This window comes from Eubalaena glacialis, chromosome 18 (genome assembly GCF_028564815.1).
Source record: "Eubalaena glacialis isolate mEubGla1 chromosome 18, mEubGla1.1.hap2.+ XY, whole genome shotgun sequence".
NCBI lineage: Eukaryota > Metazoa > Chordata > Mammalia > Artiodactyla > Balaenidae > Eubalaena > Eubalaena glacialis.
This window is the reverse complement of record NC_083733.1, coordinates 35,082,136-35,097,333: the sequence shown is the minus strand read 5'-3', so window position 1 is coordinate 35,097,333 and position 15,198 is coordinate 35,082,136. Positions and strand designations below refer to the sequence as shown.

At 45.0% G+C, this 15,198-nt stretch overlaps 1 protein-coding gene across 1 annotated transcript; it reads right to left on the bottom strand.

Moving 5' to 3' along the window:
• Positions 1-695: 695 nt before the first annotated feature.
• CBLN1 (cerebellin 1 precursor) lies at positions 696-2,706 on the bottom strand. Its single transcript, XM_061173412.1, has 3 exons — positions 2,443-2,706; positions 2,174-2,293; positions 696-893 (listed from the first exon to the last, which is right to left on the bottom strand). Exons 1-3 carry the CDS (start codon positions 2,704-2,706, stop codon positions 696-698), a joined length of 582 nt encoding a protein of 193 aa, XP_061029395.1.
• Positions 2,707-15,198: the final 12,492 nt, after the last annotated feature.

The window sequence follows — 15,198 nt, the reverse complement described above, 5'->3', positions numbered from 1 at the left end:
GTTAGTTTCCACTGGGAAGAGTTCTTCGTGTACAAATGATATATATTTATATATATATATATTTTTTTTAAACCAGTCACCGCTAAGGTGAGTCCTTTCTCTGCTAACAAGCAGCCGAGGATACAAAGTATCTTCAGCTAATTAATTCGAGCGGGTGTTTTCCGAGCAATACTTGCCAAATTAAAACTACCTCCCCATCAAAAAAACAAAAACAAAAAAAACAAAAACAAACAAAAAAACCAAAAAACACCTTCCCCCCTCTCCAAAATAAAAAAGGGGGGAGGGACATATTAGATTTCAGCGGGTGTAAAGATTCAGATGGCGACTCAGAGGAGGAAGATATTTCACATTATACAGTGAAATGCAAAGTTTCTTTTATATAAATTGTAGGGAACGTGAACATGAGGGTAAGAAACAATGACAAGGAGTCCCTCTTGATTACTGCCACTGGAATGCGGGAGGCGAGTTTATTTTTGGAAATGGGAGTGCGCAGAGCTAAGCGGAATTTACTTCTCCTAGAGGAAACGGACAAAGTTGTCCGACCGCCGGGTGCGCACCTTTTACCCGGATACAGCTGCGGAACATGTCGGAAGTTTCAAGTCGTACCGCTTTCTCGTCCTCTAAAGTTCTGCCTCTTTATCATTTTCCCCTCCTGCCTTCGCCCTCTCCCTGCCTCCATTCCCGCGATGAGCCAGTCAGAGGGGAAATACGAGGAATCCCGAGAAGGTCGAGTACTTCCAGCCCCCCATCAAGTTTCCCCGCTCCAGCTTGAGGTATGCTCGGTCGCCTTTCTCCATCTGGATTAGAACTCCGTTGCTGGCGGCTTCCCGGGTCACGTCCTGGTCACCAGCGAAGGCTGAAATCACCGGCCACCCGTTTAACATGAGGCTCACCTGAGAAAGAGACAGGCCCGCTTCAGAGGCGCAACCTAGGCGGGTACCGAAGCGGCGATAAAGCCGCGAACCTTCGCCGCTTGGCTAACAGCCCTAAGGCCTGGAAGCAGGGGGCGGGGGTGGGGCGGGAGAGCGGAAAGAAAAGGCGCTTTGCAGTTTACTGCTGAGGGTCCAATGAGGCGAAAGACGGCCCATCTGGGTGACAGGAAGGGTCTGCCCCCCAAACAGGAGTCACTTTCATTTCTTGGACGCGCCAATAGAATCCTGATTCGCTCTTTTATCCAGTTTAATGAACCCGTAGGTGGCTCAAGCGCCCAGAGACCTTCAGCCTCGCCCTCCCCCCAGCCTCAAAGAGAAACTCAGGCAACTGGCGCTTCCGGGAACACAAACAAATAGAAACAAACAAACAAAACGCCTGGTTCCTCCCGGACCCGGCTGCCAGGACACAGCAGAGACGCAATGGAGGAGCCAGGCAAGGCTTCGGCTGATGAGAAATCTCGCGCAGAGCTGCACTCTGTGCTTCATCCCCAAACCCCGGGCTCAGTTCCCGTCCCAGATCCAGCCTCGCCCGCCACCGCCTGGTTTTGCCCTTGCGGTGGCACCAGAAGCCAAAGGCCCTGCGCCCTCTCCCCAACCGCGCGTTCCGCCTTCTGTGTCCGCCCAAAGGAATCCTGGACACATTTGGGAACCTGGAGAGCCGGTGAGTGCTGGCTAAGGAGAGGCAGGAGCCGGGAGGGAGTGGCACTATGCCCCTCCCTTCTGTCTCCACCCTTAAACTGTTAAGGCTCGGCGCTGCTTGGTCAGAAATCCGGAGTCGGCCCCCATAAAGACGCCAGGAGACCCCCCCTGAGCGTGGCGCTGAACGCAAGCGCACAGGCGTCTCGCGGGCTTCAGAGCTGGGACGGGGTTGGAGATACTGTCCGTGGTGCTGAGGGCGACGATCGCGGAAAGCTTCCCGAAGCGGGAACTGTCCCTGATGCTAACAGAAACCTCTAAGGGAAATCCCTGGAGTCTCATAGCGGGAGAACCTCTTTGGAGGGTCCCAGAAGGCAGACGCAGAAAACTGTGCCTGGGGATGGGAATAGGTTCCAAGAACCAATGACAAGGAAGGCAAGGGAGAGTCCAAGCCACAGAACCGTGAGGCCCTGCTACCCGTCCCTCCAAGCAGCCCAGACACATGCAGCTGCCCCTTCCATCTCCCACCCCCACAGGGCTCGCTCAATCCCGCGGCTAGTAGCCCCCTACCGGGGCTGGGGCCTGGCCCTGAGGCGGCAGCTGACCTGGATGGTCTGTCTGTTGTAGACTTTTACCACGTGGAAGTTAAAACTGTAGATCCCTTTGCGCGGGGCGATGAAAGTGCTGCGTTCTGAATCAAAGTTGTTCCCGATGTTCACTAGTACCTATAACGAGACGGGAACGAAGGGGAGTAGGCAAGAATCTGTCCAGAACTCTTGTCCCTGCGTTTCCGCAGAGACCTCGGAGAGGATCGAACATCTACCTACCACCTCTCCCCTAACCTCCACCAATCCAATCTTCCCGGAGCACTCACCTGGTCGAAGTAGATGATCATGGTGCGATTACTCATCTCGGACGGCTCGTGGTTGGTGCTTCTGATGGCAGAGAAAGCCACCTTAGCGCTGCCGGAGCGCACAGAGATGCCCAGAGCTGTGCCCGTGGGATCGGACGTAGGGTTGGAGTCGCAAACCACCAGGCACTTGCCCTCCAGCACGATGGGCTCCGTCTCATTCTGCCCGCGGGCCGGGCCCGCCAGCCATGCTGCCCCCAGCAGCAGCAGCTCCACGACGCCCAGCATCGCGGCGCCGGCGCCCACCCCGCCCCCCACCCCGGGGGCTGCCTGCGCCAGCCGCCCCCCCCCGCCCCAGCCCCGCTCCGAAACTCCCTCCTCAGCTCCGTGAGCAGCTCCACCGACGCCGCTCTGGACACTTCAGGTCTTCCTTGCACTCCTGGGCAAGCGTGCCCCCCGCGCGATGCTCCCGGAGCCCTGCCCGGGTCTCAGGGGTACCGCGGCTGCCCAGCCGCACTTGGATGCATATCCGCTGCCGCTTGATCCCCGCTGCTTCCGCCGCCTCCTGCCCGCACCGGCCGCTCCCGCCGCCGCCGCCGATCTGAATTATTGATGCAGCCGGCGATGCAGCCGGAGCGGGCGGAGAGCGCGCGCCGGGCACAAAGGCGCGGACCGAGGCCTGGCCCCGCCCCTGCCACCTCCCTCTCCAGCCCCGCCCCCGCACCGGCAGAGGCTCCGCCCCCTGGCCAATCCTGGCGCGCCGCGCTCCCCGCCGAGCCAATGGCGGCGCTGTCCGCGCGCGGCCACCTGACCCTGGGCGCTGTTGTTATTAGGCCCGGCGAGGCCAGCGGCGCGCGGCAGCAGGGTTGGGCTCTGGCCGGGAGTCGACGGAGAGAGCGAGGGTCGGGAGCGCGCGCGCGCCCGCGCCCAGACCGTCTGCAGCGGCCGCTCGCTCTCTCGTTTCCCGCCTCCCGCCTCCCGCTATGGTCTTGTTCAGCCCCTCAGCCCTTCCGCGCACCTCCCTCGCCGGCCCTCAGGTAGGGGGCGGCGCGCGCCCAGGGTCCGGAGCTGAGTCGCAGGGGGCCGAGAGACGCCCGCGTGTGGGCGCGTGGGGCGGGAGGGGTGCGCCCTCCAGCGGGCAAAGGCGCGAGGGGCAGCGGGCGCGCGGGTGAGCCGTGGCGTGCCGGCTGACTGGGCTGTCGGGCCGCAGGGCGCGTGCGTGCGCGACGGGGCGGGGCGTGCGCGAAGGCCTCGGTGGGAGGAGGCGCACGTGAAGCCGCCGGGAGCTGGCGCGGCGGGGCCTGGAGGCCACTGTCAGCATCCCGGCCTCGCGACTAAGAGCGTAGCGCTGGGCCGGCAGCTCTCTCTCGCTTCTCTATGTGCCTGCGGAGTCGGATCTAGCGTTCACTCATTCATTCGTTCGTTCATTTATTCGAGATAGATCATTGAACACTTACGAAGTGCCAGGCACAGGGCCACGCACCAAGGATGTAGTGATGAGCAAAAACAGACGAGGCCTGTCTTCGTGCTTCTTACAGCCTAGTGCAGGAGGCAGTGACAAGTCCAGTGGCGTCGCAGGCAGGCTCATTTTCCTGATATCATTTTTATCTTTTGCACTTAAAAGTTATATTTTGCATCCGTATTTTTTTATTTACTATGCACCTTTGCGGCATGTTTTATCCACGTGTACTTGCATATTATTGCCTTGAGTATAGACACCAAATCTTGTGATTTATGGGTGATTTTTCAAGGGTGATTTTGAAATTTCAAGGCGAGTGAATTTTCGCCTCACTTATTAACTTAGAACTTTACACACAAGTAGTCACAAACGTGAAAGTGAAAATACAGCTTTGATAAGTGGCAGAGAGAGAGGAGCAGCGGAGATGGTAAGAGGAAAGGCGCGTTCCAGCCTGGGTGCGAGAAGGCAAGAGACCTGAAGATGAACGCCGGCGGTTAACCCGGCGGAGGCTGGAGGGCGAGCGGACCTCTCCGTCAAGTCCAAAGCAAGAGCGCGGGCTTCGGACGCCAAGCAGAAGCGGGTGGGGATGCTGCCCACAGGGATACCTGGAGCTTTGGTCCCTGCCGGGCGACCTTGAGCCTGCGTGCTCTGCCGAGCCAGAGCAGACGTGCGGCCGGCGGCGGCGGCCTGGTGCGAGCCCGGGGATCTGGAGAGACTTGGGTCGCGGGCTGACAGCACCTCCTTTCGGCTTCCGGGCTCGCCGCTGGCGGGGTGTGCAGCCGCCTAGGGTACGCTCTTCCCTACGCGGGAGCCTGCCTTGGAACCGCTAACAGCCACACCTTTCGGCTTCGCAGCCTCTTTTGTGTCTTTGTGACTTAGCTAGCTGTTTAGAATCACCTGGAGGTACCCCATGGCCGACCCTCGCTTCCGTTGGGACGCCTGCCTGCCGGGGTCACTGAGTTCGCCAGGAGAAAGGGAAGGAGCGGGGAAGAGGCAACAATTTTACTTTAAAATAAATTGACACAAAACTATTCTTTCAGCTCAGATCTTTTTGAGACATCCCCAGAAAACGTTGCCAGCTGTGATTACACTTAATGTGAGAGCATGAACTAATTGAAGAGGGGAGAGCTGTGTAATGAGACTGCACCCAGTATAGCCGCAGAGGCTGGCAGCTCCAGAGGTGGAGGGTACCTGGCGAAATACCCATGTAGAACCAATGGCATGCACTCAGTGCCCTGGCTCTACACAGGCATTCCACAGATATTTACTGGTTGCCAACCCCGTCTGGTGGGGAAACCTGTTTTCATGGAGCTCACAAACAGGACTGAGGTTACCTGGAGGGACCCCCTCCAGCCCCCTCCTCTTCTGTTCCTGGGGAGGCTCTGGCAGGCAGTGCCCAAGCCTGAACTGCCATCTGTATGCCAGTGATGGGGATCTTGTATGGGCAGTCGCCGCAGCCTCCCTGCATCCCAGACCAGTCATTCTAAGGGCCTGCTGGACCTCTTTTGTTTATATATCCTGCAGGCATCTTTAACTGACCCATAATTTGTCTCCTTCCCTTTGTCACCCAAACTCTGTCTCTTCCTTCTTTCCCTATCCCAGTGACAATAGGTACACCCACCTAGGGATCCCCACATCTAACTTGCCTCTATCTTTACCTCCTATTTGTTTGAGCCATTCTTGTAGGGCTGCCTGTTTGGGGTTCATCATCTCTCACCTGGGATACTGCAAAAGCCTCCTAGTTTTATCAGTCAGGGATTCGTATAGGGATCACCTCCTGGCTCTGCTATATAGTGTTTATTCTTTCATTTAGTGGATATCTATTGAGTGCCCTGAAATATGTAACCCCCACTTTTCTCCCATGTAAGGGAGACTTCCCTGGCCACCATACTTCAGAATGATTACTCCCCTGGCATTGCCTGTCCCTCTTCCACAGAGTATGTGTTTAAAAAATAATGAATTTAATGTTAATGGAGATGTGCTTTCCTGAATTGGGAGGATTAAATAAAGTAATGCATATGAGGAGGTAAATTCATTAGAAACCTCAGAAGCAGTCATGTTTATTTTTAAAGTTGTCACATTGTTACACTCAGGATTCTTTTAGCTGCAAGTGACAAAACCAATTCAAACTGGCTTAAGTATAAAGGATTTCATTTAATTGATGAAAAAGCCTATAGGTAGGTCTTGCCAGTTAAAGTATGGATGGAGCCATCAGTCAGGGTTATCAGGATCTGTTTCCTGGTTTTGGCTTCATTTTCAGACAAGTTGTTTCTATACGATAGCCCCTTAGAAGCTACTGCCAACTCAGAGCAAGGAAAGGAGAGCACTTTTTCTTCAATATTTGCTGCAAAAGTCCCAGAACTGTTCTTACAGGGGCATCAGAGTCACTTGCCCCTCTCTGAACATGGAGAATGGACCGTTCTGCTGACTAAGCTTGGATTCAGATGTCTTCCTCCAGAAAGGGGTTTGATGTTAGCTCCACATTATCTGGAGTAGGGGAGTTCTCCAAAGGAAAATTAGAGGAAGGATGCTGGGTAGGCAGAAACAACACATGTCTATTTTAGTCCCTCTCAAAGGGTCAACTGCAATATATTTCACCCGAAAAGAATGGTGATGAAGAGTGATGCAGTAGCCAGAACAGTAGATATGTGTTTGTTTTGGTCCTATGGGATCTCCAAGATCTCAGCTAAACATGCAGTCAGGTACTGTCAACATTGATGCTACCGAAGGGTTAGCTTTGAAGTCTGAATGCACTTCGAATGGTAGAGCCAGATGATTATAAATAATTAAGTAATTTAACATTCTGTTCTAAAAGATTTCTATGGCAACATTTTGTTGGAGTTGATTTTTTTTCCTTTTCACTTCTTAGGCTCCTAAAAAAAGTGAAAATCTACTTTCTTTGTGGATAGGTACCTAAAATTCATCATTATTTGTTGATTATTGAAAACAAATGAAAATTTGAGAGAGAAAGTCTGAAAAATAAAAGGATTGAGTGAGGTCATGTCTGAAATTTAAAACTAGAGGGTTTAACTTGCTGAGGCTTTTCAGGTGTTGAAATGTTGGTAAAGTATTATAAAATCATCTGTCTGAGGCTTTTAAAGTAATGTGTTATAGAGATTTCAGGAACTGCAAGATTGCAAATAATGAACTTGTACTGTTGCTGTTGTATCCTTTACCTGCTACCTTAAATGCAGCTTTATATTTTGGTGAAGTCAAGGTTTATTTCCCCACACTGCACTCTGAATTTCTCACCACAATGCATTTTGAGAAATAAACATAACAGCTATCTTGATCCCTCCACCTCCACCCTGGAAAAAAAATAACAACCCCCTATTGTAGGAATGAGAGCATTTTCAGGAAAAGAGGAATATTTTGTCACGGGATATGAAAAAAACTCATCCTTTGATAACTCAAAATGGATTCTCTAATGTTTATACACATCAAATAGTATTTCATCTATTTTAGCCTTGGTTCAAAGGCCCAGGCAGTACCATTCTCTAGTATTTAGTTCATTTGCCCATGAAGCAGAAGAGAAAGGCTATTTTGTTCTGAAGAGTGTTAAATTTAGGATTTCAATGGTCAACGTCATTTCAAATTAACGTTTGGCTCTAGACTATAAAATTTGGGAATAATTCTAAGTTGTGCAAAGTATGAAATAATATTTTAACTTTCACCAAAACCTTGGTCTTCCTGTATATGTCTTTTTTTGCCTATTCAGATTCACTTTGGATATATTTTTGCTGTTTAAGTTTAAAAAGTATGTTACTTTTTAACATAAAAAGAATTAACTTTGTAATTGGACACTTTCATTAAATGCAAAGAAATGCAGGATTATTTTTCAATGAAGGCCAAGTTTATGGTAACATTTTAATTCTTAAAAAAAAACTTTGATCTTAAAAAAATTAAAGAATATATTCAAAATATCTTTAGCTCTTAATACCAAATTATGCATTTTCCTAGCCACTTGACAGTGCTAAATTGAAAGATGCTGGCACCATTTTTAAAATGATGCCTTGAATCTGCTGTGGTTGTGCTGGTAGGAATCTTGTATAAAGCTGTTATTCAAGTATATGACATTAAAGTGAGAGGAAAAAAAACATAAAATAATGTAATCCTACAGAGCTGCTCCTGAGAGAGAAACCACATAGGTGACATCAAACACTAGTTGGAATTTTTCCAAGAAGTAATTATCTGTGTGCTTTTGGGGTGGTGATTATGGGGACAAACCAAGGTTTGGCCAATTCAGCAAATATTTATTGAGTGCATGAAATGTGCAAGACACTGTTTTAGGGCCTTGGCTACTGAAAAGATGAATCACACCTGATCCCCGCACCCACCACCCCAGACTTTATGTTTGAGGGTGGTCAGGGATGCATCCTTGGGAACCTCCATTTAAGATCCTTCTGGTTCTACTGAGAAGGCTTCTTAGTAGTGGTGCTACATAAGTTCTTACATGGTAGCTTTGATTATTCTCTGTATTTGTTCACAACTGCCCTATAATCAGAAGTGACACAAAAATTATGCACACATGCAAAATTAATAGATGAGAGAACATTCAAACAAATATTTCAGGTGTTACTTCAAATACATTTGACATTTATCAAAGAAATGGTGAATGATATCATCTGTGGGTGGCTGGACTGAGATTGTGGAAAAGTTATCACCAACTTTAATAGGGATCTTAGGGAAATTTACTGGATCTTGCATTCGTTGACAGTTGTGTAAAGACTTCCCACAGTTCAGAGAGCTCTCAGGATGAGGTCTTAGAAAAAAGTCTGCCAACTGGAGGGCTGCTTGAACCAAATACCTCTGTGTTACTAGGAGGTAAATGAAAGGAAGGATTTAAATAAAACTTGAAGGGGAAAAAATGTTGAAGAAAAAAGAGGGTTTTGTATTTTTAAAAAATTATTTTCCCAAAATGATATTTCCCAGTAGACTTCTGAGAAATGAGATCAGAGAAACACATTTCATCCTGCCACCCTGTGTCAGGCCTCAGGGGCGGTGACGTGATTAGCTGCTTAGTGCTTCTAACACCCCCTCCGCCCCTGCCCCAGAGCCATTCCCTTTCCTCTTTGCTGTTCTTGCCCCTGAAGGCTGACTCCTTCCAGCTGGCTTCTGGTTTTGGCCAACAGAAGGAAGGCACAAGCAGGGGGTCAGAGAGAAGCTGGGGTATTTCTTCCAGCTCTCTCTCTGCTACAGTGCAGGTGGTGTGAACCAGTGACCCTGAAAAATCTCTGGCGGTGCTTCCCCTTTTCAAGATTGTAGCTCCTGCCCAGCACCCCTCCTCCCTTCCTGGGCTCCAGCTCTCACTCCAGTAATACTCTTTCCTCCCTCTGTATCTTCAGCATGAGGATGGGAGGTTTGCCAATCTCTGGGTTCTCAGCATCTTGTGCTGATTCCCCAGACCCTGCCAACACCTCTGTAGGTTGTCCCTTCATTAAAATCCCTCCATTCAAACTATCTGAGTTTAATTCTATTTCCTCCTGGGATCTCAGTGATAGACTGTATCAGTACAAAATCTTGCTTCACCTTCAGAACCAACGGATTCGATATATTTTATCCTCTTGTGGAACCATTAGTTGTTTAATCACTAGTTGTGTCATAGAAAAAATCACTATGAATTAAACCCTAATACATTTCACATTCAGATTAGGTGCATGATGTTACCAAAGTTATATATTTCAAACAAAACTATTCATCATGAGTTTTACAAATTAACTGCTGGTAAATGTAATTGTGGTGTTTTCAGAATATTAAAGTGAAAAAAATCAAAAGAAGCATATTTTAAAATAGCAAATACTCCAAGTAAAATACATCCTATGCTTGCAATACAAGGATATATTAATATCTTGAGAAAAATACAATATTACTTTGTGAGTTCATAAAACTATTTTGAGTTTTTAAAATATAAAAACCTTTTAAAATATGAAAATGTGTTTTTCTTATTGAAGAGCATGATAATTACTGCTATTCAATTTTTTAAACTTGTAAACTTTTATCTGTGCATGTTCTCAACAAATAAGGGCTTTACTATTATCCTCTAAAACAGGTAATGTTTTAGATCTTAAAACAACAGTTTGAAAGCAAGCCACAATAAAGTATGTCAATATATTGGTACTTATGAGGGAATCCTTTTAGTCATCCATTCAACTTAACTATCCATTTCACACCTACTGCCTAGTATTGTTTGAGGTCCTTACCAAAACAATATTAAAGGCTAGTTAGGAAATAGAAAGCAGTTGGGAAGTAAGATTTGATCAGTAGGCTATCCACAAATGGCAACAAACGTTAAGATAAATTCAATTAAAATACGTATTCAATTCTCGTGTTCACTGGTCTAGAAGAACAGGCTGGTTAAATTCCTGTTTCTTCCGGTTGTTGTGGTAACATGCTGCATTCTGTAAGTGTTTTAAGTGATTACAGATGTATTGAGATTTATCTATGGTTTTGTCAGTATATTATAAAATTTGGTGAATACATTCTTCTGTCCTCATGATGAAATTGGTCCCAATATTTAATGCACCAACAATATCAAGATGGTAGGGTATTAATGCAGTGAGACCTCTATGGTCTTTTTAGATAAATAAAGACCAGGATTTTGGATCTTCAACCTGGAGTATCTTGAACCTTAGATGTTGAACCCTAATTCTTAGCAAGTCAACTGCCTGCATTTTGCAGACGGAAGCCCAGGGAGGGTAAGTTCCTCTGAGACAGTGGTTCTTGTGCAGGCTCCAGAATCAGAATGCAAGGGCCAAAATCCCATGCTGGTGCCTCGTAGGCAGGAACCCTTTGATAAGGTATGTAATCTCTCTGCTTTTAGTTCCCTCATCCACAAAGTAGGAATAACAGTAAGCATTTACCTTAAAGGCTGGTTTTCAGGATGCAATGAGCTAATCCATCTATGTGATTAGCCTACACTTGGCCCAGGCTGCCCATGCATGAGCGCTTCTGCTCGCCTCCTCGGGTGCCCAGGTGGTCGGAGTGCTAGAATTAGAAGCCCAGGTGCATTCCCCACTGCCCCATGCTTGTTCCAGACTCATCTTGAGGTTGGCCAGCCACTCCCCTGGCTCTCTGCCAGTGTTTTCTCTTCTGTTTCTGCACAAAAGTCCAGGCCAGAATGTCTTTGTTTGATTTCAGTAGATATATTCCATTGAAAGTCCTCATTCGCAAATTTAAAGCAAAGACTATTTAATGTACCTCGATAATAGTACACACACAGTTGGCACAGTTTCACAAACACATCATGCTCTCCTCTTTCTGTATTTATTTATTCATTCAACTAATGTGTATTGACCACCTACAGTGTGACAAGTATTTGTTGTGGGCACCGGGGATACATCAGGGAACAAAACCGGCAACACTTCCTGCCATCTATGTAAGTTATCTGAGGGAGACATTTGATTTTGTGACAACCGTATTCTTCTCATTATGAATTTTAACACTTTGATATTAAAGCTAAATCATCCTCACCTCATTGGACCACACAATTATGAGACCACAGTTTTTTCTGCTGAAACATCTCACGACTCGGGAGTTGGCTATCTTTTTTTTTTTTTATGACATCAAAATTTTTTTCTATCTTGAGATTTAATTGGAAAATCATCAACATTATAAATTTTATGTTGTCATTTCCATTTTTAAATGTAAGTGAATTCGAGGACTGTGAATCTGACTGCCTGTAAGTGAAAGTTGAAGGTAATTATTATGTTGCCTTGGCACATTTTTGTCGATGGAGAATGGCTTGCTTGGTTTTCATCTATGAAGTTTTTAAAATAAATTTTAATGTGCCCTTTCAATATATATTGTTTTAAAGATATTCCATTTTAAAACATGCTGGAGAAGAATTTGATGTCTGTGCTTGAGGTAAAAAAGACAGGGTACACAGAGCCTGTGTTTCTGCTTTAGACTCCTTCCTTCCCTCCCTCCTTGATGTGAATGCCTGTCTGGTCTCACAGCACACTCTGGGGCTCAGGGAGTGTATGTGCATATCCCCTTTGGAAGAGCTTCAATTTTCCCAGTCCTATGACTACATGAATACTTTTCGTTTGCCTTTCCTCACAAAGGAAGACTCTCCTCCCCACCCTCTTGGGGAACAGGAAAGGGAGGCCCTGACATTGTGCTTGTGTAAACATCATTGAAAGCTTTCCCTGTCTCTTGCATCTTCATAAGTGATTTTTTGTATTATGCTGGGACAGTAGTTCTTTAAATAGAATATTCTCCCATGAAAATCACCCACAGTGCTGAGAGAACACCTTGCAAAAGGTGACTCTGGCATATAGGGTGCATCCTCAGCATTGCCTAAAAGCTGAAGTTAGGGCTCTCTGGAACATCACAAACAAATTTATAGCAGTTCATTAGTGTAAGGAATCAGGAAAACAGTGTGCCGCCATCCCCCGTGGAAGAAACAAAGAGCTTCCACCCCAGCGCAGACATGAAGCTCTGAAGCTGAAGCTGTTTACATGAGCTCTCATTTATTCTAGAGAAACCCGCTTGCCTATTTTGAACCTGTTTTCTTTATAGCATATGTCTCACTGTGTGACCAAAATGGTGTTTATATCCTAGTCACTTGGCAAAAATTCTGTCATTGCTTCAGAGAGATCCATTTTAAGCCTAAAGCATAGAGCTGGTCAATAGATGGGCTTTGGTAGTCTGAGGAAATGACCCTACTGCAAATTTACAGAGTTGTTTTTTTTTCTTTTGTTCCCCGTAATATTGTTGCTAGGTGGGGCTACATTTTTTAACTAGAGGATAAATAGAGGCCTAAATCAGTTTGGTTATTTCCACTCATTCTAAATAAGAACTTTTGTTTCTATTCAACAAGATGGGAAAAATTAGGGGCTCTTCATGACATTTCCATTGTCCACTAAATTATTTCAGTTGAAACAGATTCTCCCACGTATCCGAGACAGTTTCCAAATTATTGCTCTTTAAAGTCTGTTGATATTAAATGGGAAGACAGCAAAATAAAAAATTATATTTATAGGACATATGTACAGGAATTATAAAATTTATCTAAACTATTTATAGAAGATGACTGGTAGAGTATATTAATCAGCATATTAATTGATAATTGTCTTTGGTTAGGATTATGATGTTTTTAGCCTTCCATAAACTTCAGTAAATGTATTTTAATACAGTTTTTTAAAATGCCTAAAAGAGAACTTCCTTTTAAGAATATTAAAGTCCACGCAACGTCCATTGGCACCACCAAGGCATTTTCCCCTCTTCCTTGACCTGCAAACCACACATGAAGATGCTCATAGCGGTTCCTCTCAGACAGGCTCTGATATGCGTTCATCAATAAATCATCTGTAACTAGAAGTAGAAATCTTCTCTTCCCAGCACAAATACATCTCTTTGAAAAGTAGTTCTCTTTTGTGAATGATGTTTGATGTCTTAGAAATGAGGATAACCTTTATTATGTGCATTGCTCTAATCAAAGCATTATTTTGTGTGGTGGACTCAAGGTTACATGTTTAAGAAAAGCATCAGGTGAATCCCAGTAGGAAAATCATCTTATTCATAAACCTTTAACCATTTAAAAGACCGTTAGGCGCTTATACGTATGTAAGTTGGATAGAATTGAATAGTATATTTGACAATTGGCAATAGAAAACCATAGCCTTCATTTGCACAGTGCTATCTATTTAAAAACCAGTAAACCTTTGATAGACGCACCTCAACATGAGGCTTTCAGATAGTTATTACATCCAATTTTGGGATGTCAAAATGTAGTCTGGCAGAGATAAACTAATTTGCCCAAACTCATTCAGCTGGCAGAGGTGCAATTATTTTCTGTCCCCCGTTCTAAAAACCTGTCCATTTCTCTGCAACATTGCCCGTCTAAAAAGGCACTCCCGCTGAATCCAGTGATGGTGACATAGTGCTTCTAGCTAGGAGTTAGCGCTATTAACTTTAAATGTGAATTTTTTTTCCTATTAAGCAATGAAGTTCAGTTTTCAAAATTTCAAAGATGATAAACCTCTCTTTTTGTCTTCCTTTTTCTCTTTTGCCCCTAAATAGAGTTCCATATATATTACTGTTAGAAACAGATTATTGGCATTCGTGTTATGCTTTTCCATACCTTTTAATCATTTTTACAGCTGTTCACATGACAATTACATATCCACTTTTAAAAAATTGTTAGAAAGATGTGCAGAGAAAAGACAACAGCAAAGGAATAAACTACAAGCAATTACATAAGTGATACTTTTGTGATCTGACATTTTGGGAAATGAGGGGTAACGTGTTACTGATACAGCATTACCTTTTAATATCCAGGTTTTAACCTTTTACTGGGTGAAGGCGAAACTCACGTGCCATAAACCTGGTCACAACATAATGATAGGACATTTCTTTTTCTAATTTTCACACCATCCAAATTTTTTACCTGTAGGAAGATTGCTTGCTTTGTACCAGGTTACATGATGGTACCTAGAAGTAGATGTGTCCAATTGACCAATATGTCCTTTTGCAAAACATTTTAGTAACATACTGAGAAGTGGACACTGTGCAAAGTGAGCCAGTGGGTTTAAGTGTATAGACTGAACTCACTGCTCTTCCCGGTCAGGCATTTAACAGGATTTGACCCATTGGGTTTATTTGTGAATCATTTGTATTTTCTTGTCAGTTTGAAGATTTAAGTTTCAAATATTTTTTAAAGTTCATTTTATTGTGATATGCTATTAATGTTTCTTTCTCATCCCTTAACAAGAAATCCTTTATTCTGTTGCTCCTTTCCCACCCCATTTCTGTACGTACCAGTGTTCTTTTTACCGTTGCAAGCTGATTGGCCTGACACATCTATGACACCACTCAGAGAGCTTCATCTTATAAATACCAAGCTTATTTTTCCTAGATGTTTTGAGCACATGGTATAGATATATAGAAACGTACATGGAATATGACCTTTCTTCCTGTGGTGTGTTGAGATGAGTAACTTTGGAAAGTGTCATGTGATCATTGTGTAACATGGACCCAGAAGTCCCTCAAAGATCATGATTTGGGGTAGAAGCACCCAGGCATCCAAACTAACCTAATGAACTTATTAAATTCTAAAATTTAGTTAATCATGAGTTTGAGATGTGTAAGATTTTGCTTAAAGTGTGTTTTCGTTTTACTCCTGTTTTGTTTTCCAAAGTGCATCTGCCTTATTTTCATACTATGTTAGAACTTTAGCATGAAGGAATGTGCCCGTGAGGAAAGGTAAGCATACGTTAACAAAAGTTAGTGTAGTCACATACATGTTTAGTTTATAATTTTATAAGTTTTTTGTTTATAATGCTTAATATCAATTTGGCTATCATATAATATCTTTTTTT